Source organism: Mirounga leonina, unplaced genomic scaffold (assembly GCF_011800145.1).
Source record: "Mirounga leonina isolate KUSES-001 unplaced genomic scaffold, KU_Mleo_1.0 Mir_91, whole genome shotgun sequence".
Taxonomy (NCBI): Eukaryota; Metazoa; Chordata; class Mammalia; order Carnivora; family Phocidae; genus Mirounga; species Mirounga leonina.
The window spans coordinates 29,778,629-29,800,150 of NW_023270839.1; the positions used below are offsets into that span (position 1 = coordinate 29,778,629).

At 35.9% G+C, this 21,522-nt stretch overlaps 1 protein-coding gene and 1 non-coding gene across 3 annotated transcripts in view; both read left to right on the top strand.

Annotated features, from left to right (window-relative positions):
* Window positions 1–21,522, top strand: part of UNC13C (unc-13 homolog C) — a 565,259-nt gene that overhangs the window by 250,664 nt on the left and 293,073 nt on the right. For both annotated transcript variants that reach the window (XM_034993923.1, XM_034993924.1), the window contains 3 exons: window positions 14,395–14,564; window positions 17,696–17,811; window positions 19,889–20,052. In XM_034993923.1, coding sequence (XP_034849814.1) covers window positions 14,395–14,564; window positions 17,696–17,811; window positions 19,889–20,052 — 450 coding nt within the window. The remainder of the gene's footprint in view (window positions 1–14,394; window positions 14,565–17,695; window positions 17,812–19,888; window positions 20,053–21,522) is intronic.
* On the top strand, window positions 6,141–6,246 carry LOC118003823. Its single transcript, XR_004677438.1, has one exon. It is a non-coding gene; the product is annotated as a U6 spliceosomal RNA (small nuclear RNA).

The following is a 21,522-nucleotide window of genomic DNA, read 5'->3' on the forward strand; positions in this document are numbered from 1 at the left end:
ACTTGAATGGACATTTTTCCAAAGAAGATATGCAAATAGCCAACAGACACAAAAAAGGTGCTCAATATCACTAATCACCAGGGAGATGTAAATCAAAACCACAATACGCAACTGATAAATTATTGAACACTACATCTGAAACTAATGATGTACCATATGTTGGCTAATTGAACTTAAAAAATGGAGCAAGTAACCCTAATTTGTATGGAACCAGAGAAGACCCCAAATAGCCAGAGGAATGTTGAAAAAGAAAAGCAAAGCCAGTGGCATAACAATTCCAGACTTCAGGCTCTATTACAAAGCTGTCATCATCAAGACAGTACGGTACTGGCACAAAAACAGACACATAGATCAGTGGAACAGAATAGAGAGCCCGGAAATGGACCTTCAACTCTATGGTCAACTGATCTTTGACAAAGCAGGAAAGAATGTCCAATGGAAAAAAGACAGTCTCTTCAACAAATGGTGTTGGGAAAATTGGACAGCCACAAGCAGAAGAATGAAACTGGACCATTTCCTTACACCACACACAAAAATAGACTCAAAATGGATGAAAGACCTCAGTGTGAGACAGGAGTCCATCAAAATCGTAAAGAACACAGGCAGCAACCTCTTCGACCTCAGCCGCAGCAACTTCTTCCTAGAAACATCGCCAAAGGCAAGGGAAGCAAGGGCAAAAATGAACTATTGGGACCTCATCAAGATAAAAAGCTTTTGCACAGCAAAAGAAACAGTCAACAAAACCAAAAGACATCCGACAGAGTGGGAGAAGATATTTGCAAATGACATGTCCGATAAAGGGCTAGTATCCAAAATCTATAAAGAACTTCTCAAACTCAACACCCAAAGAACAAATAATCCAATCAAGAAATGGGCAGGAGACATGAACAGACATTTTTCCAAAGAAGACATCCAAATGGCCAACAGACACATGGAAAAGTGCTCAACATCGCTCAGCATCAGGGAAATCCAAATCAAAACCTCAAGGAGATACCACCTCACACCAGTCAGAATGGCTAAAATTAACAAGTCAGGAAACGACAGATGTTGGCGTGGATGCAGAGAAAGGGGAACCCTCCTACACTGTTGGTGGGTATGCAAGCTGGGGCAGCCACCCTGGAAAATAGTATGGAGGTTCTTCAAAAAGTTGAAAATAGAGCTACTGTACGACCCAGCAATTGCACTACTGGGTATATACCCCAAAGATACAAATGCAGTCACCTGAAGGGTTACATGCACCCTAGTGTTTATAGCAGCAATGTCCACAATACCCAAACTATGGAAAGAGCCCAGATGTCCATCGACAGATGAATGGATAAAGAAGAAGTGGTATATATATACAATGGAATATTATGCAGCCATCAAAAGGAATGAAATCTTGCCATTTGCAATGACGTGGATGGAACTAGAGGGTATTATGCTAAGCGAAATAAGTCAATCAGAGAAAGACAAGTATCATATTATCTCACTGATATGAGGAATTCTTAATCTCAGGAAACAAACTGAGGCTTACTGGAGTGGTGGGGGCTGGGAGGGATGGGGTGGCTGGGTGAGAGGCATTGGGGAGGGTATGTGCTATGGTGAGCACTGTGACTTGTGTAAGACTGATGAATCACAGGCCTGTACCTCTGAAACAAATAATACATTATATGTTATTAAAAAAAAAAAAGGGAAAAATGAACAGGGGGAATCAGAGGGGGAGGTGAACCATGAGAGACTATGGACTCTGAGAAACAAACTGAGGGTTCTAGAGGGGACGGGGTGGTTGGATGGGTTAGCCTGGTGATGGGTATTAAAGAGGGCATGTGTGCATGGAGCACTGGGTGTTACATGCAAACAGTGAATCATGGAACACTACATCAAAAACTAATGATGTAATGTGTGGTGATTAACATAACATAAAATTTAAAAAAACTGCAAAAAAAAATATGCCTTCAAAAGGAAAAAGAAAACACAATGAGATATACCTTGCACCTGTCAGAATGGCAAATCAAAAAGATAGGAAATAACAAGTGGTGGTGAGAATGTGGAGAAAAAGGAACCTGTGATATTTTTTTGGTAAGCAGTTTTGAATATCTACTTGCTACAGGTACTAGGGATTGAAACATAAAAATGAATAAAAAAAACTCCCAGGGAAGTTTCACTCAGAGGTGATATTTTCTCTGGGTCTTGAAAGACAGGTAAATGTTCATCAGGTAGAGGAATAGGGAAAAGAAATCCTTGTCCTAAGAAACACAATGAACAATGTGTCTGCAATGGAAAAATACATGGTGAATCAAAGAAATGGTGACTAGAAACCACACCCATCTTGCATAATACATACTCCTACACAGCTATTCATTTCTCCAATTGTTGAGAGAGCCATTTGGTCCTCCAGTTTTCTACCTGCTCTTTTTACTTGAAATCTATTTGAGATATAGCATTATATGAATTTAAGGTGTACAAAACCTTAATTTGATACATTTATATATTTTAATATTACTATTGTAGCAATAGTGCTGCTCTCATGTCACATAATTCTTTTTTTGTGGTGGGAATAATTAAGACTTTAGTCTCTCAGTGTATTAGATGATTATTATAATGTTATCTGTATTCACTGTGCTGTGCATTAGCTCTCCAGGACTTACATGTCTACTAATTGCAAGTTTGTACCCTTAAATAAAACCTCTCCTATTCTACCAACCCCAGCTTCTGATAGTCACCATTTTACTCTTTTACTAGTTTATTTTTTTAGACTCCATATTATAAATGATACCATATAGATCTTCTAATCTCTAAGTGGTCTCTCTCTTCACAGCAAAATGGACACAAGTATTTGTCTAAAGGTTTTTTACCTTTATTATTTTAACATTAATTTTTATTAATGCTAATATTTTAATAGCATTTAATAATTCTTAAGACAGCTATTAAAATTTTATTCTGCAACATTAGTATCTGTGAAGAAAATACTGGATATAAAGATAGAATATAAGACTTTGAGATATTCATGCTCTAACTGTGGGGCTCGAAGGTGGGGCAGACAGATGGGTCTGTCTTATAAGGTGGTACTTTGCTCTTTGGTCCTCGGGTCTGTTATGGTATAAGGGCTTCTTTCAGCCAACCCTTAAATGCTAGTGCATGAATTCCTCTTCACTTCCTGTCCTTTTTCAAAATAATATAATTGATTTCTTGTTCTTATTTTTATCATCTTCTTGGTCATTAATTTATAGAATGGATCTACAATGCCCAATTACTATAAAGAAAAACCTCAGGAAAACTTAAAAGTGAAATGTTGGGGACTGTTTTTTGATCCTGATACCCATAACTCAGTTGTCCTTAAAAATGCAGGTGGGAATAGCTGGTGTGCACTGTCCCTGGGTTTTGAACATAGAGTCTGTTCATCTACTGTAATAGAATTCAGAGGTAATAGGGTTGGGATCTTAAATCAGGCACAATTGAGACATCAATATGGCAATGGAAGTGGGTTACATAATTCATAATAAATCACTAAAAGGAAATGTGAACACTCTCTCACAGTATTTCCATTTGGTGGGTCAGAGTTTAAAGAATTGAGCTGTAACTAGAGAATTTAATTACTGTTCAAAAGGCTGCTCCTTTGCCTCAGGATGGCTCTTGCCAGTTTCTGGCTGCTGATTTTCTCAATGTTCTGCCTGGAAGCCTTAGTTAAAATGGGATTATTTACAATTACTAGATATTTTAAAATACACTTTTGTTGATTGTATCAGATAAATATGAAGAATAAAATAAAAATGTTTACTAATTCTGCCACCTATATTTCGATACATACCCTTACAGCTTCTTTCAGTGCAAACACACACACATGCATTTATTCATATGTATTTAATATCCCTTATTAATGTTTCTGTTAACCAAACCCAGTATAATACCATTTAAAATACAGAATTCTCATTTGCTACACTTAAAATGTGTGGCTATAATTTTACACAATTTTAATAGACACGATTTTTAATGTCACATCACTTCCTATTGGCTTTTTTCCTGACAAAGTTGCCACATGAGATCTATTTTACTTCATTAGATCTAGTGCCGCTCTAAGTGCAGTTTTCATTCTTCAGACAACTGTTTGTTAATATACTACATTAGTAATGACTTCCCATCACAGTATGATTACTTGGGGAAGGGCTTCTTTCTTCCCATCGAATTCAGACTTTATGGACTTTATGAAATTCATGGACATCTCTCAACGTAAAGCAACTTTTCTTGGAATGTGTTAAACTCTGATAACTTGGCTAAGGCCTGGGTTTTATTTTTGTTTTGTTACTTTGTTTTTTTGTTTTGTTTTTTGCTTTAATCATTGGAGATATATTGGACTTTCCCCAGGAAACTCTAAATCTAAAAATATTTGCATTGAGACCATTTGCAAAGTTGGAATAAATAATTACAAAGAAAGTAGTCATTTGGATGGCTTCCAAAAAAAAAAAAAAAAATTGGCCCAATAGCGATTGGCTCTATAGAGATACAGTACCTGTGATTTAAAAACAAGACATAGACACACACAAAAATCCTGAGTCAGAGGGGGAAATGTTTTCCTTTAATTTGGGAAGAAATAAAACATCATATTCTTGTGGAAACAAAACCAGTCTTTAACAATTAAAAAAACATAAAATTAGACATATGAACCATCCTTTAAGAAGGGAATTATTTTTAGTTAAAGGAAAACTAGAAAACAGTGGCTCTAACAATACTTTATTTATCAAGAGTTTGTGTAGTAAAATATCTTATTCTCTACTGATTTAAAAAAAAAAAAGCCAAATTCACAAACTGGTAAACTAAACCAGAAGTCTTGGTTAGCTAATTAACCAGGTTGGATATGGTCTAGTAGAGGAAGATTTAATGGGGCTACGTTTTTTTTTTTTTTCTATTATATGTAACAGATTTTTTTATATATATAAGGATATTTCTCTTGCTGTCAAATTTTGTTTCGTATGTGAGCCTATCATTTCCCATCTGAAATGCAAAACTGTGTGTTTTCGTAAAAGTCAGGGTTTATGAAACACATGTTAAATAGTTAAGTGACATAAAACACATCGGGTGTAAAAAATAGTAACAGCTCATAAATTAAATGTTTTGAATTATTTTGTACATAATCAAGCAAAATGAACTTCGCAGTTTATTATTATTTACCTATTTGATTTTATTAGAATTTCATTCACTTTCACATTAAGCCACAGATCTAGATTAATAAAAAGCAGTTGATTTCATTCAACAAAAATTCCAGGTATAGGCATTTGAGGGCTAGTAAGGTAACTAAATTATTCCATCAAAGAACAAAGCTTATTCCACTTACCTGTTCTAACATCTTTAGTGAAAGCTGTTCTGTATCCATATTCCAGAATAATAAAAGAGGAAAACGTAACAGAGAAGATCAGAAGACTTTGGTTTATATCTAATTGGCAGAACTATGTTAAGTGGTCCTCTCCAGTTACAAGGAAGGCTGAGATACTGCATAAAAGTAGAAAAGGAAAAGGAGGGGTTGAAAGGTTGTTGAGTAAATACATTTATAGTGTGGGCCACCTTCCACCTCGTTGACTATTCAGCGTTTATATACAGCCTTTTATCTCTATATTTAATTTAAATAAAATGAATTCATCCTCTCCCTTCCAAGGTAGGCAATACCAAAATTTTATACAGTTAGTGCATTTAGCTTGAAGTCTGTGATCTTTGGGTAGTCTCTGCATCCGCTCCAGGTTTGGTTCCTTGTGATCCTGGGACTTACTAATTAAAGGCATGTCATCTTCCTCCAAAATTCCCAATGTATTATTGCGATGAGAGAAGAAGATGGGGCAACAGCAATTTAAAAGTCTCATTCAGTAATAGGGAAAGTGGGAAAGACATGACCATTGTCGGTACATTAGCAAATATAGAATCCTACTAGACACCTGTAGACACCTACTAGACACTCTGGGCTTTCTGATCCTAGCAGCAGGAGTAGTTACTTGGCTAACCAATCTGGCAGGCCCTTGTGCTTTCCAGATGAATTTCTTTTATCCATTTTCCTCCAAGTCATTGGTTCTACGTCTGGGGAGACCTTCCTCACTCAATATGTCAATGTCCACACTCTAAGCAGGTACTCTGGAAAGTGCAAGCAAATGAAAGAGGGCTCTAAAAATAATTAAAAGGTACTCACTTCGCAGGACCTATACTAAAATCAGAAAAATACAGAGGAGATTAGCATGGCCCCTGCATGAGGATGACATACAAATTAGCGAAGCATTCCTTATTTGATGATGATGAAGATCAGAAGCAGCGTAAGACTAAGGCATTGACAGGGCGCCTGGGTGGTTCAGTTGGTTAAGTGTCCAACTCTTGATTTTGGCTCAGGTCATGATCTCAGGGTTGTGAGATTGAGGCCCACACTGGGCTCACACGCTGGGCCTGAAGCCTGCTTGAGATTCTCTCTCTCTCCCTCTCTCTCTCATTTAAAAAAAAAAAAGAAGGAGGAGAAGAAGCATTTACTTTAAATAGAGCTGTAGCCCGCCTGAGGCACATTTGATAATACTCTTCCCTGGAAAATTTACCAGGATTCCAGGAGATGGGCTTCAAGACAATTTTATGAGTAACCACATGAGCCTGCAAACTTTAACTCTTCACTGCCGGCTCCTCTGCCCTGATTTCCTTCTCTTGACCTAGTGGTTGCTGCCTCAACCTCTGCAAAGTAGTACGCATGCCAAGGCGAGAATGAATGCAACACCACTGATTTCATCTTTGCCGCTAAATTCCCTTCATTGTCACTCAGAGACTTCCTGAAGGAAAGTGGTTGAAAAGCCCAGGGGCACAATTTTATCTCTTTTTGAAGTTGCACTTAGAAACCCTTGCTTGTTACCTGTGCATTACATTTTGTATATGCAGAAGCAGCTGGCTTTTCTCAAACTTGTAGGGTTCCAAATTTATGATATCCTCAGTCAATTTATATTGCGGGACACAAGCAGAGTGAGCCTCTTTGGGCATAGCTGGGCCCCCTTGCATCTCTGCTTACAAACTGTCTGGATTTAGTTTGAGTGCATCTCCACTGTAGTGCATTTTTTATAGCAGCCGAACTTAATGAACATGTGGCAACATTCTAAATTTTACTCCAACCATTCACATCATAGAAAAACTTTACCTGGCATGTGCTCAGAATTGCAAGGTATAGCAAGCAACAGTTTGACCTGCTGTTCTGCTATTGCACTTGGCAGTGACTTGGCTTTCCAGACTGTGGTCATGAAATCTTCGCTGGCTGCCCCCATCATGTCCTCCACAGTCAGTTCCACATAAGTCCTGGTATTGAAGTCCCCTTCATTTTTTCAAAGTTACTGCATTCGTCAGTATTCTTAGTTGCGAAGGAACTAGAGTTTGCTCTAATTAGTTTTAGGCAGAAACAGATTATTTCCTACACTGTTAGGTTGCTCAAGACTTTGAAAGGCAGAGGACCTGCCTTTGAAGTCACTGTAGAGAAACTGTCCAATTCCATCGCAGGGTTTCTTTGGAGAAAACAACATTGCCATCATTAATCAATATTTTTGCTCTGCAAGACTGAATACCAGAAACTTTACATCAAAATACTAAAGGCTCCGCCACCACTGTTGCCAAATGAGCAAATTCTCAGAATAGAACCACTGCTTCACTTTAATTTTGAGTTCAGATCTTACTTGAATGGAGGTCAAATATCTGGGCCATCACTACAAAGGAATCTAGGAATGTGAGTTACCTAGCTTCAGTCTTGGGAAGAAGAGGAACATAAAGAGGAATGTAGCCAAAATGGAAGGAGAATGTTCAGAGAGGCTGAACATCCACATGTAATGATTCTTCACCACACAATCCTGAACTAAATGTCTGGTTTTATATGCATTGCAAAATCCACGTGGAATTTCCAGTATTTGCAATAGCAGTCCCACAATTGTCTTTGTGGAGATAAAAAATGTAAGTTTCTGACAGCTTAAACTTGAAACATAATAGCAAACATTGTTTATTTTAAGTATTATTTACAAAAAGCTCTTTGGGAAAGATAAAGTAGGAACTGGCATGTCTTTATGAGGAAAAAAAAAAAAAACCCAGAACAAATGTAATAGAAGATGTTAATAATAGAGGAATCTGGCTGGGGGACATACTCTCTGTATTCTCTTTACACTTTTCTCTAAATCTATGATCTAAATTTAAAGATTTACTTAATTAAGAAATGAAAAGAATAGAATCAATGAGAAATACAGAGATATTCGAATTCCCTTACGCAAGATCACAAGAACCGGGCACATCGTTGATTATATTTGTTCTGAATCCATTATATCACATGCACTTTATTTTGACATTAAAGAAGGAAGAGTATGGTTGGTTGAATTATCTAACCTCACTAAGTCTTGTTCGTGTCTGTACGTTAATAGGGGCTCCGAAAATTACTGCTATGTGGGTGAATGAGTAGCTGGGTGTATGGGTGAGGGAATGGTAAACTCTTGATGGTACAATAACAAAAAATACAAACTGAATTAATGAAGAAAATAATGGAAATGCGAGCAGTCATTTGGAAGGTGTACTTCCATCTGGTACAGAGAAGTTATTTCTAACAGGAATTTGAAAAGAGATATTACAGTATTGTCTCTCAATTTGGTAAATACACATACAGAAACACACAATGTCTATGTGTGCATATACAGTTATGAATTATGTACAAGGAAAAATTATACATGTATACATATATAGTTATACTGTTTCATATGGAGTACTATTTGTGTATTGCGTGTGTGTGTGTGTCTGTGTATCAAGCTAAAAATCTTTACCTTAAATTTATAACAAAAACTAGAGGCTCAAATACTTATTCTTACAAATGAGACCGGATATTTTGATTTTGTTAAGTAATAGATTCTAGAAATATTTACCAATCTTTATTATCCAGAGTTTGCTGTTTATTGCACTTGTTATTTGCAGGTAAAAATTTTTTACATGTCTGTCTCCTAGGACCTACATGAACTCTAGTGGTTATTTTATCAAAAGGTGACAAAAAAGGATTTATTTCTGTTTTTGTAATATTTTGCATTTTAAGTTTATGGCAATGATAATTATTTTGATTGATATTCTAAGTTTTCTTTCATTTTTCTAAGAATGACACAAATGAGCTGAGAACTGGGTTTTTTGTTTCTACATTGATTTTTTTATTTTTAATAGCAAAGAAATTAAAATCTGAGCTATTTTTAATATAAATTTTGGGTTAAATGCCAAAAATTACTCTATCTCAGTATCCTCACTACTATACTTTCAGTTGTGTTATCTTTGGAATTCTAAATTAGATAGGAGGCAGCTGTCCTGTCATCTATCCCAACCGCTCTCCTTGGTTTGAAAGTGGTTTTGTTTGCTGCAATGGATACAGCATCATTGATTAGTTATTTTTCCTTCCCCACTATTTCCACCATTGGAAATAGCTATCAAGATTGGAGAATTTCTTTGATATACATGATATTTCTAAGAATGACATTATTTTTCCTTCAAATATAATAAAGGGAATTTTTTTGGCAAAACTTTGTAGATTTTTTAATGAACATTTTGTGAATGCTAGATGCATGCCAGAAACTATAAGAATAGAGATATTAATAAATCTAGATCTTACCTTCAAAAATAACTTATGAAATGAGGACATTATATTAATGACTACTATAGATCAAACACTCGTCTGTCACTGTACTAACTGCTGTCAGATATTTCACTTAATTTCTATAAATATCTTCTAAGATAGGTATCATTAACCCCGTTTTATAGATAAACAGATTCATAGAGGCTAAGTCAGGTAGAAGTAGTTAGTTCTCAAACCCTGACCCCCTTTGTATAGAGTAATTCACAATGACTTTTGTATGCTGGAACAAAATAATATGTAATTTCATCTATCAATATAATTTTTAAAAATGAGCATAGTGTTCCAAAAGGAAAAAATGTTTAATGTAATGTATTCTAATACATATTTTAACATATAAGAGTAAAATACAGCTACCCTCGAATACATAAGGTAGTAGTTACATGCTTTCGTATGTTGGTAGAATTAGCATATATGTGACCATCTCCACTACAGACTGATACAAATACTTTGATTCAGATACTTTGAGCGATTTTGACATTGGTAATATAATTTCTCAAAGTGCAAAACAGCTCTTGGTAAAGTTCTGAATAGCAACAACAATTTTCCTTTGATTAGTGATTTAGACACTAGCTGTTTTCTAAAAAATTTCTATGTCTTAAAATACACACAAGAGTTGGTGTTTATATGTAAAAAAAAAAAAGTCTCAAACTGAGGTGATTTTCAGTGCATTTTGCATCTTTATTAATGCCTTGCATCATTTCAAATCATGCAGGCTGCCCAGTACATGGTAAGGTGTCCAAATCCCAGGCCTACCCCAGCTAATGCCACCAGTGCCCCTAAATGTTTATAGCAACGAAAAAAAAAAAAAAAGTCCCAGAAATTGCCAAAGTGCTCTATGTAGAAAGTTCTAGCATTACATAAAAATAGTGGGGCTTATTTTTCACATTGCCCTGTTATACTGCAAGTTTTATTATTAAATGTACTGTATTATCTTGTCTCAGGTTAATGGGAGAGAGAGAACTCTGTCAATTGTCCTTAAGTATTTTTTTTAAAAAAGATTTTATTTATTTGACAGAGAGGGAACACAAGCAGGGGAATTGGGAGAGGGAGAAACAGGCCTCCTGTTGAGCAGGAGCCCGATGCAGGACTCTATCCCAGGACCCCGGGATCATGACCTGAGCCCGAGGCAGACGCCCAACGACTGAGCCATCCAGGCGCCCATGTCCTTAAGTATTTTTTATGCCGTGAGTCCATTTGGCAATCTGGTGAAAACCATGGACGCTTTTCAAAATCATTTATTTGTAAATTCCTAAGATAAAATATATAGAATTGAAAAAATCAATTATTTTGAAGAATACTTTTAGTACAGTAAATGATAGTTACAAATAACATTACAAGTTTCATAACAATGGTAATGTTACATGTAAATATCTTGGTTTTATTGGTGACAAAATCTTCCAGGGACTCAGCTGTGGTTTGTTGTTTATGTTCATAATTGAAGGAAAATAAAGGTGAAATTACTTTATTTCTTTTTTCAAGTTGTTTAAATCCTAGTTAACATACAATGTAATATTAGTTTCAGGTGTAGAAGTTAGTGATTCATCAGTTGCATATAACACCCAGTGCTCATTGCATCACAAGCCCCCCTTAATGCCCATCACCCAGTTACCCCATCCCCCCACCCACCTCCCCTCCAGCAAACCTTAGTTTGTTCTCTATAGTTAAGAGTCCATTTTCTGATTTGCCTCTCTTTTTCCCCCTATATTCATCTGTTTTGTTTCTTAAATTCCACATATGAATGAAATCATATATTGTCTTTCTCTGACTTATTTTGCTTAGCATAATATACTCCATCTCACTCCCCATTGTTGCAGATGGAAAAACTTCATTCTTTTTTATGACTGAGTAATATTCCATTGAATATGTGCCACATCTTCTTTATCCGTTCATCAGCTGATGGACATGTGGGCTCTTTTCATAATTTGCCTATTGTTGCTAATGCTGCTATAAGCATTGGGGTGCTGTACTCCTTTGAATCAGCATTTTTTTAATCCTTTGGGTAAATACTTAGTGCAATTGCTGGATCATAGGGTAGTTCCATCTTTTTGTTTGTGTTTTGTTTTTGTTTTCATTTTTTAATTTAAATTCAATTTAATTAACATATAGTGTATTACTCGTTTCAGGGGTAGAATTCATTGATTCATCAGTTACATGCAACACCCAGTGCTCATTACTTCAAGTGCCCTCCTTAATGCTGACCATCCAAGTACCCCATTCCCCACCCATCTCCCCTCCAGCAACCCTCAGTTTGTTCTCTATAGTTAAGAGTGTCTTATGGTTTGCCTCCCTCACTATTTTTTCTTATTTTTCATTCCCTTCCCCAATGTTCATGTGTTTTGTTTCTTAAATTCCACATATGAGTGGAATCACATGGTATTTGTCTTTTTCTGACTGACTTATTTTGCTTAGCATAATACCCTTTAGTTCTAGCCATATCATTGCAAATGGCAAGATTTTATTCTTATTGATAGCTAAGTAATACTCCATTGTGTGTGTGTGTGTGTGTGTGTGTATTAGATATATATACACACACCACATCTTTATCCATTCATCTGATGATGGACATCTGGGCTTTTCCCATATTTTGGCTATTGTGGACATTGCTGCTATAAACATTGGGGTGCGTGTGCCCCTTCAAATCACTATGTTTGAATTCTTTGGATAAATACCTAGTAGTGCAATTGCTAGGTCATAAGATAGTTCTATTTTTAACTTTTTGAGGAACCTCCATACGTTTTCCAGAGTGGCTGCACCAGTTTGCATTCCCCAAATATGTATTTGTAAGAAGGTTCCCTTGTCTCTGCATCCTCGCTAACATCTGTTGTTTCCTGAGTTGTTAATTTTAGCCATTCTGACTGGTGTGAGGTGGAATCTCATTGTGGTTTTGATTTGTATTTCCCTGATGTCAAGTGATGTTGAGCATTTTTTCATGTGTCTTTTGGCCATTTGGATGTCTTCTTTGGAGAAATGTCTGTTTGTGTCTTCTGCCCATTTCTTAACTGGATTTTTTTTTGGAGGGGTGAGTTTGATAAGTTCTTTATAGATTTTGGATACTAGCCCTTTATCTGATATGTCATTTGTGAATATCTTCTCCCATTCTGTAGGTTGCCTTTTAGTTTTGTGGATTGTTTCCTTTGCTGTGCAAAAGCTTTTCAGCTTGATGAAGTCCCAATAGTTCAGTTTTGCTTTTGTATCCCTTGCCTCTAGAGATGTTTCTAGCAAGAAGTTGCTGTGGCTGAGGTCAAAGAGGTTGATGGATTCCTGTCTTGCATTTAGGTCTTTCATCTGTTTTGAATTTTTTTGTGTATGGTGTAAGAAAGTCATCCAGTTTTATTCTTCTGCATGTGCAATTGCTGAATCATAGGGTAGTTCTATTTTTAACTTTTTGAGGAACCTCCATACTGTTTTCCAGAGTGGCTACATGAGTTTGTATTCCCACCAACAGTGTAGAGGGTTCCCCTTTCTCCACTTCCTTGCTAGTATCTGTTGTTTTCTGTGTTGTTAATTTTAGCCATTCTGACTGGTGTGAAGTGATATCTCATTGTAGTTTTTATTTGTATTTCCTTGATGAGTGATGTTGAACATCTTTTCATGTGTCTGTTAGCCATCTGTATGTCTTCTTTGGAAAAATGGCTGTTCATGTCTTCTGCCCATTGCTTAACTGGATTATTTGTTTTTGGGTGTTGAGTTTTATAAGTTCTATATGTATTTTTGATGTTCGGAATTCATCCACTGACCCCGTGGTGAAGATCCTTATGCTAGAGTGAATGCACATGCAGAGCAAACTGGAGCTCATCATTGATCATCCTAACTGGCTCAATAGCTACCAAAAAAAGTTAGAAAGAGCAGGTGATGACCCGATGCTTAAAGAATGATTGGTTGGCAGACAGAGAAGCATAGGGAAGAGTGTATACAAAAGCCAAAGGGTCAGGAAACACCATAATATGTATTAGGGATGCTAACACTGTATGTGTGGGCTTCAACAAGAATAAATGAAGGAGGGGCACCTGGGTGGCTCAGTCAGTTAAGCGTCTGCCTTCGGCTCAGGTCACGATCCCAGGGTCCTGGGGTCGAGCCCCGCATCGGGCTCCCTGCTCCGCGGGAAGCCTGCTTCTCCCTCTCCCACTCCCCCTACTTGTGTTCCCTCTCTCACTGTGTCTCTCTCTGTCAAATAAATAAATAAAATCTTCAAAAAAAAAAAAAAAAAAAGAATAAGTGGAGGAAACCTTGAAGTGAGAAATGGATTAAAGTGTGAAGTTTATTCTTAAAAACAGAGGGTTTTGCTCTAATTCTAATTGATTTAACAGTATCTTACATACTTACTGGGATTTTTAATATTAAGTACTAGCACATAACTGTGTTGTCATTTATACTCTGTGACATCCAGAGCAGTAAAATTAGCTTTATATTGATGGTGCAGTATTTTCTGAGCATGGCTGTGTTTTTCTAGAAAACGATTGCAAATAGGAAATATATCAAAGAGAAAATACACTAAATATTTTTGACCCGTATTTGATTATATTTAGTTCAGTTAAAGGAATTATGTTGGAATAGGATATGATTACCCCTTATTAACATTGCTTAACTAATGCAACATTTTTCAATATCCCTGACATCTGTAACATCCTACAGATGGAATGGGTCAGTGGGAAATCTCATTTATTAGGTAACATACTATGCCTTTCTGGATTAGATAGATTTAAAATGAGTTGCTAACATCAAATGCCATTTAGAGCATTACCAATAGTTATTAACTTATCCACATTTATTTTCAGTGAATGCCATAACTCCACAGATCGAATCAAAGTCAGAGTGTGGGATGAAGATGATGACATTAAATCCAGAGTCAAGCAACATTTCAGAAAGGAGTCAGATGATTTTTTGGGACAGACAATTGTAGAAGTGAGGACCCTGAGTGGAGAGATGGATGTCTGGTACAACTTAGGTGACTATTTTTAAATTTACTTGAAAAACAGTTAAATAAATTTCAGAATATCAGTGGCCTGCATTATTCCCATATAAGTACAAATAATCAGTGTCTTTCTACAATATTCTGCTGAAATATTTATTCAAATTCAGTATTATTGAAAGATGTTGGTAAATTTGAGATGAAAAGAGAAAGTCTTTCAAAAAATCTACTGGGTGTCTTTTAGGAGAAAAATATCCCATTCTTGATTTTTAATTCATAAATATAGCTTCAAAAACTTTGCTGAATTGATTAAAAAAAATAACCTATGACTTTATGCTGTTTGACTTCCTTTTGATTCCTTAGTGAAATTTTAGCAATAAAGGAAAAGTATATTTTGGATATCTTTCGAATGATTATATAAAAGTAGGGTGTCATTGGCAAAGCCATATATATGTGGACTTATGTTTACTCTGTTGATAAAGATACTGAGAATATGTTTAGTTGGCATGACTTTTTAAATGAAATTTTATTATGGAACCAAGAATTAAATAAAGTTTTATTTTGACTTTTACAGTAATTGAATAATAACCCAGAATCTTCAGTGCTGATTTAATAATAGTAAAAAATATATGGATCAGCTCAGTTTCTATAAAGGACATGATCCAAAATATCTTTAAAAAAACAACAATATGTTTGCCTATAGCTGATACACAATGTTCTATTAGGTTAAGGTGTACAACATAGTGATTCAACTCTGCATGTTATGCTGTGCTCACACAAGTGTAGCTACCATCCATCACCATGCAACACTGTTACAGTATTGTTGACTATATTCCCTGTGCTGTACCTTTTATTCCTATCCATCATTTACTCATTCCATAACTGGAAGCCTCTTTCTCCCACTCCCCTTCACCTATTTTGCCCATTCCCCCAACCCCATTAACTCATGTGGAATCTAAAAGACAAAACAAATGAATAAACAAAAACCAGAATCAGATCTACCAATAAAGAGAACAAACTGATGATTGCCAGATCCAAAATTTTTTAGTGCTATCATCGGAAATGTTTTAATTAAAATTTTAAGGGCTGGTTAAGTCAAAGAAGTGTTTATACAGTCCCAGGATTACAAAGAGTTTCCATTTAGGTTATCAATATATTGTAGTAAGTTAAAGAGAGCTTTTGGCTTTTTGAAAAACCCACATACTTCAAATAATGAAATATTTGACAAAGTAAAGGGATAAAGTCATAGAACTAATGAAACTCTAAATAATACAATAATTTTAAAGAACGAAAGATATATAACTTATCTGGATACAAATGATTCAAGCTAGACTAAGAACCCAATATCAAAATATATTTGAAAGAAATCTTCCTTAAAGAAAATTGGTGCTTTTACATTATTGATGGAATTTTTCAGTTATAGTGATCATCCTCCTGTGTCTTGTTTATACTATAAGACACTTTTTCTATATGAAAACGGAGATGTTAGGTAAAAATAAACTTCAGGACATTAGCTCTGTGCAATACTCACAAATTGTGTTGTAAAGCAGTTTACTTATACATAGACTTTTTTTCTGTAGTAAGTTAGCATGTCCTTGAATTGAAGCAGTTAGAATCCAAAACAGAAATTCCTTAAGTCGTTCTTTTGACAAAAGAACAATTCTTTTGATGTTCTTTGCCTCCTGTCACATGTTTTTTGATGTGGGTAAATTCAGTTTGCCAAGGAGCTTGAATGAGCTATTATTAGTAAAATCAGTAAAAATCGGCTATTCAGCTCTTATGCTGAAATGGTCCTTCCATGTATGGGGAGGAAAATATGATGCAACAGGACAGGGAAATCTTTGCCTGTTCACTGGCAGTTTTTATATTTGTGCCCTCATTTGCTAACATTGGGAGTTTTAGAGGAGAGAGAAGGAGAGAAGGAGGGAGGCTGGGAAGGACAGGTTTTAGATTTGTGTAAGATCCCTTAGTAGGTTCAATCCCCATAAGTACCATATTTATACTCTTTGTATAGCGATCATCCTTCATCACGTAGAATTCATTCCACCATGCAGAGGAGGACTTGGCCAAAAGTCCTGGGCATCTAAGCAGAGCCAGTGTCCCATATGTTTCTGGGGATGTTGATGGTTAAAATCAAAGAACCAGTAATGCTCCCTGGGACTTCGGACAGAAGTCTGTGACAAAAAGATTCCAGAACTTGCATTTCTTTTGGCCCCAGCAGAGAACTTTAAGATTTGTTGAAAATCAACTATCTCCCAGCCAGTAGGAGAACTCTCATGATACTGGCACTCCTCGGGGAAGAATCTTCATAACATAATGACTCAAATATTAACAATGAAAAGTCAGCAGACATTCCACAAGAAGAAGGCAGACTTCATGATTTAAATGTATCTTTTATGACTATAAATACAGTCATGCTTAGGAAGAGAGTCAGTCAGTCTTTGCCACTTTCTCTGTTACTCTACCTCCTTGTGTTTTATTTGTGTCAGCTTGCCTCTTTTTATTTCATCTGTGAAGTAGATATCAAATGTAGGTCCCTATGTACATTCAAACTCTAGGAATTTTGTGATTATGCTTTTTTTTTTTTTTCTCTTAAAGCTACTGATCAGGTCATATTAAACACACATACACATTATTTGATTGAATTGATTGCACATTGATTCCGTCCCAATAAACAGTTAATCCAACACATTAGTAAACACAGGCCATAGACTGTATGTCTTTAGGAATCACTGATAAAACTGTGAACAAATTTTTGTTAGAGCTTTGACTCATCTTTTCAAGCATGGAAAGAGAAATGAAAGCTTTTACATGAAATAGTTTTCTGGTTAATTGTATTTTTAAGTTATCTTGCTTTTAATTGCCCAAACAATTAATTTCATTGTAGAAACTGATCAAGTACACAGAAGTTTGTATCAGAATGGCAGAGTCTTCCGATTAAGCTTTGTGGTTTGAAGTATCTGTAATGTGGTTTGACAGTTAGTGACACATATATTTTAGGCACATTATTTTAAATTGTGTTTACCAGAATCATGATGGCTAGTTAATAATCAAACCTGATCTAAAAAAGTGGCTTTTAGCCATGTAAGCCTTTTTAAAGCTTTTGAGAATTTCTTTGAGAAATATGGTATTTTCAAAAATGACCAATTACTGTTTCACTTTATCAGAGAAACGGACAGATAAGTCAGCTGTGTCTGGGGCCATTCGATTGAAAATCAATGTGGAAATAAAAGGAGAGGAGAAGGTTGCCCCATACCATATACAATATACATGTTTACATGAGGTAAGTGAATTGAATTGTATTAATAATAAAACCTTGAAAAGAAGTAGGTCTTTGTGGATTATATAACAAGATATTTGGCTTAAAAGTATAATTGAATTAGGTTTGTGCAAATTGAATTTGTTCCTGGAGTTTTGACCCTGTACTATGTACTATAGCATGTGATGTGCTAGGGAATCATACAGCCTATGTCTTACTCTCTGAAGAGTGGGCAGATGTCCTCTACTGAGAGTCAGAACAAACACATGAGGCAGGTATTAACAAACAAGGCAATAAGATGATAATTAATAAGTAGACCAAGGAAGAAGAAAAATATCAAAAGCATTCGTTTAAAAAAAAAGTTATGACAAATATTTTGGAAGCATTAAATATACAGTACTTTAGTAATACAGGAGAGGATCCAAATATTATTTTTGAGAACTCTGAGTTTGTGTTCAGATTTTATTAAAGATTTAGTTGGGAGTATTAGAAATACAAAATTGCTGATATTGCATCAGTGGTTTTTGGTAGCCATTGTAATAAGCAATGATTTTTTTTTTCTTTTTCTAGAATAACAAAGGGCTTCATACATATTGAACTATCCTCCATTTTAATTACTGATTCCACAAACATGTTGAGAATGGGAAGGATCAAAATTTCCTTACCACCCAGGGATGGTAGAGAATATATCTGCTCCAAAAGTCAGGCTTGGTTGGCTTAGAGGTTAGACTACCCAGTTTGAATCCAAAGGGCAGAATCACCTCAGTGTAGAATACAGACACATAGTCTTTTTTTTTTTTTTTTAAGATTTTATTTATTTGATAGAGACACAGCGAGAGAGGGAACACAAGCAGGGGGAATGAGAGAGGGAGAAGCAGGCTTCCCGCGTATCAGGGAGCCCAATGCGGGGCTTGATCCCAGGGCTCTGGGATCATGACCTGAGCCAAAGGCAGACGCTTAATGACTGAGCCACCCAGGCGCCCCAGACACATAGTCTTTTGTTTCTATTGGATGCTTTGCATCTAAGAGCTTAGAGCTGTCCCCAGAGCCTGTCTCTGATAAAAATGACTCTTGTTCCATGTATCAGAAAATAAGAGGTGAAGCTGAGGAAGGTACCTTTCCCCATGTTCAGAGAGGTGGAGAAGAAAATACCTTCCTAAGGTAGAAAAAGATAACAGAATATTTGCTCTTTGCATATAATCTTTCCTAAAGGTATCTATGAAAATTTATGTGTGGAATTATTTGCACTTCCATTTTACTAAAGAATGAATGGGGAACAGTATTTAAATCATTTACACCTTACACATAATTAGATATGGGACCCAAGCTTAAGTTCCTGACTCCAATCTGGCCAGTGATACTACTTCTTTAAGAAAGGTGGTTCAGTTTTCAAATCAATAAATAGTAATCCCTGAACTGGCAGGATGGAGAGCCAACTCTGGCCTTATAGTTTGGACAGAGAATATTTGGGATCAGAGGAACAGCAATATACTTTGCTTTTCAGAGTCCTTTTCTGCTAGTCCAAGAACCAAAAAGAATTAAATTCAAGAAAGGATCCTTTAGTGACCTAGGCTGCATCCATATAGCAGTTCCCAAAGTTGTTAAAAGCAAAAAGAAATTGTATGTAGTGATTTTTACTTCATTACAGAATTCTCAAACATTCATTTTAACCTCAATGCATAGCTCTGACTCCTACCGTTTCACAGTCAAAGCCCTTTATATACTAGAATTCTGTATTAACATAGCCAAAATCACAGTATTCATCCAGGGCCTTATAGTTTATTCAGAGCCCATGAGTGCAAAATATGTTCTAGCATGTAGAAATGTTAACATACAAAAACTTATACTTCCTTCTACAATGAATTGGTACGTATGAAACATCTGAATCTTTGATTCTGTGTAGACATAGGCAGAAATAAAACCAATTTGCATAAATATGAGATGAGTTAGAATAAAAATCCAATATATTCCTATTGCTTCTATATGCTGATGAAACATTAGATGCAATCACAATGCAAATATAAATTACTGAGAGTTACAGTTACATATTTCTGGCCTATTCTGAGGAATTACTGAACAATTGAAAACCACTTACTTTTAGAATCTCTTCCATTACTTGACTGAAGTGAAGTCTAATGGTGGAGTGAAAATCCCAGAGGTCAAAGGGGAGGAAGCCTGGAAGGTTTTCTTTGATGATGCTTCCCAAGAAATAGTCGATGAATTTGCCATGCGTTATGGGATTGAATCCATTTATCAAGCTATGACGTAAGTACTCTAAAACTCGTACAGTGTTCGAAAATCTCTGTTGAAATCTAAAGAAAAAGAAAGAAAAGCATTCATCTCCTTTCTTCTAATTCAAATGAAATCTTGATTACAAAGTCAGTTACATTTGAATGTGCCCATTTGGTGCTGGCTACGCTCTCTCACAGCTATAAAGTGTTAAGGATTTGGAAATTCGCTACAACCATTTCTTCCCAAACCTTATTTTGTTCTCATAGTGTGCTCTGTTGAGAAACAGCATTTGCAACACCTGGGAACTTGCAAAATGCAAATTCTCCACCCTACTCCAAACCTACTGAATCAGAAACTCTCGGAGTGGGGCCCAGTGATGTGTAATTTAATAAGCCCTCTGGATGCTTCTTATAAACTCTGAAGTTTGAGAACCAATACCTTATTTGATATCTGAGGAAACTAAAGCCTGATGATGGAAGTGCATCGTCCAACTTTACAGAGTCTGTTGGTGTCAGAGACACGCATCCAGAGCCATGACACTGTCTTGACCCAAACAATAGGCTGCATATTCTTCCTTCCTATATTTATAGCGGTGCTACTATTTCAAAACCAAGATTTATTGAGAACACATGTACTGCAGTAAATGGGTTCTATGGAAGTGACCCTTACTGAGGAGTTTTGGTAAGGGTTTAGAATTGTGTTATTCCTTGCCTACAGTTTACCTTTGAAACCTGGTCTAAGTATATAAATGCATCTTGTTCAGATATATACCATATATAATATGTAAACTATTTATGTTTATTAGAAAACTGTGCTTTTATATTAAGGATCAGATCATATTTTCATGTCAACCAAATAGAAGCTGGCCCAGATAGTCATTTTCAACCATCTGAATGATGGATGTGGATTGGACCAAAATCAATGCTCTTTTTCAAAGTTTACTGTTCTTAGCATAAATCTAGAACATTCTATGTAAGACTACATTTAAAATTTTTTTGATCAATTGTATGTTTTTTTAGTCAACAGAATGTCCTAAATCTAAATAATAAAGACTTATAGATTATGGAGGTGAAAAGGAACTTAGGGGTCATGCAATTGAACCTTTCTCCAGATTAGAAATCCTGTTGTTGCATCCATTACTTATGGTCATCATCTCTCTGCTTGTGCATATACAGCAACAACACACTCCTTTTGAGGCAACCTATTTTGTAACTGGGCAGCCATAATGGAATCCTGTGACTTTGTCATCTGCTCTGTCCCATGTCATTGGCTATAATTCAGAATACCTCACACCAAATTGAGCACAATAAAAATGCAACTATGATTAACAGTCTAAAATAAACTATGTTAAAAAAGACAACAGTGAAGCAACAGCAATGAAGAGCCTGCTTCTGGAAAAAATATCAATAAAAGAAAGGATCAAGTTAAATTTATTCCAAAATATCTCTGTGAGCTGATGTCACATTACTTCTTTGCCATGTTTCCTATATTCTGAGAAGCATA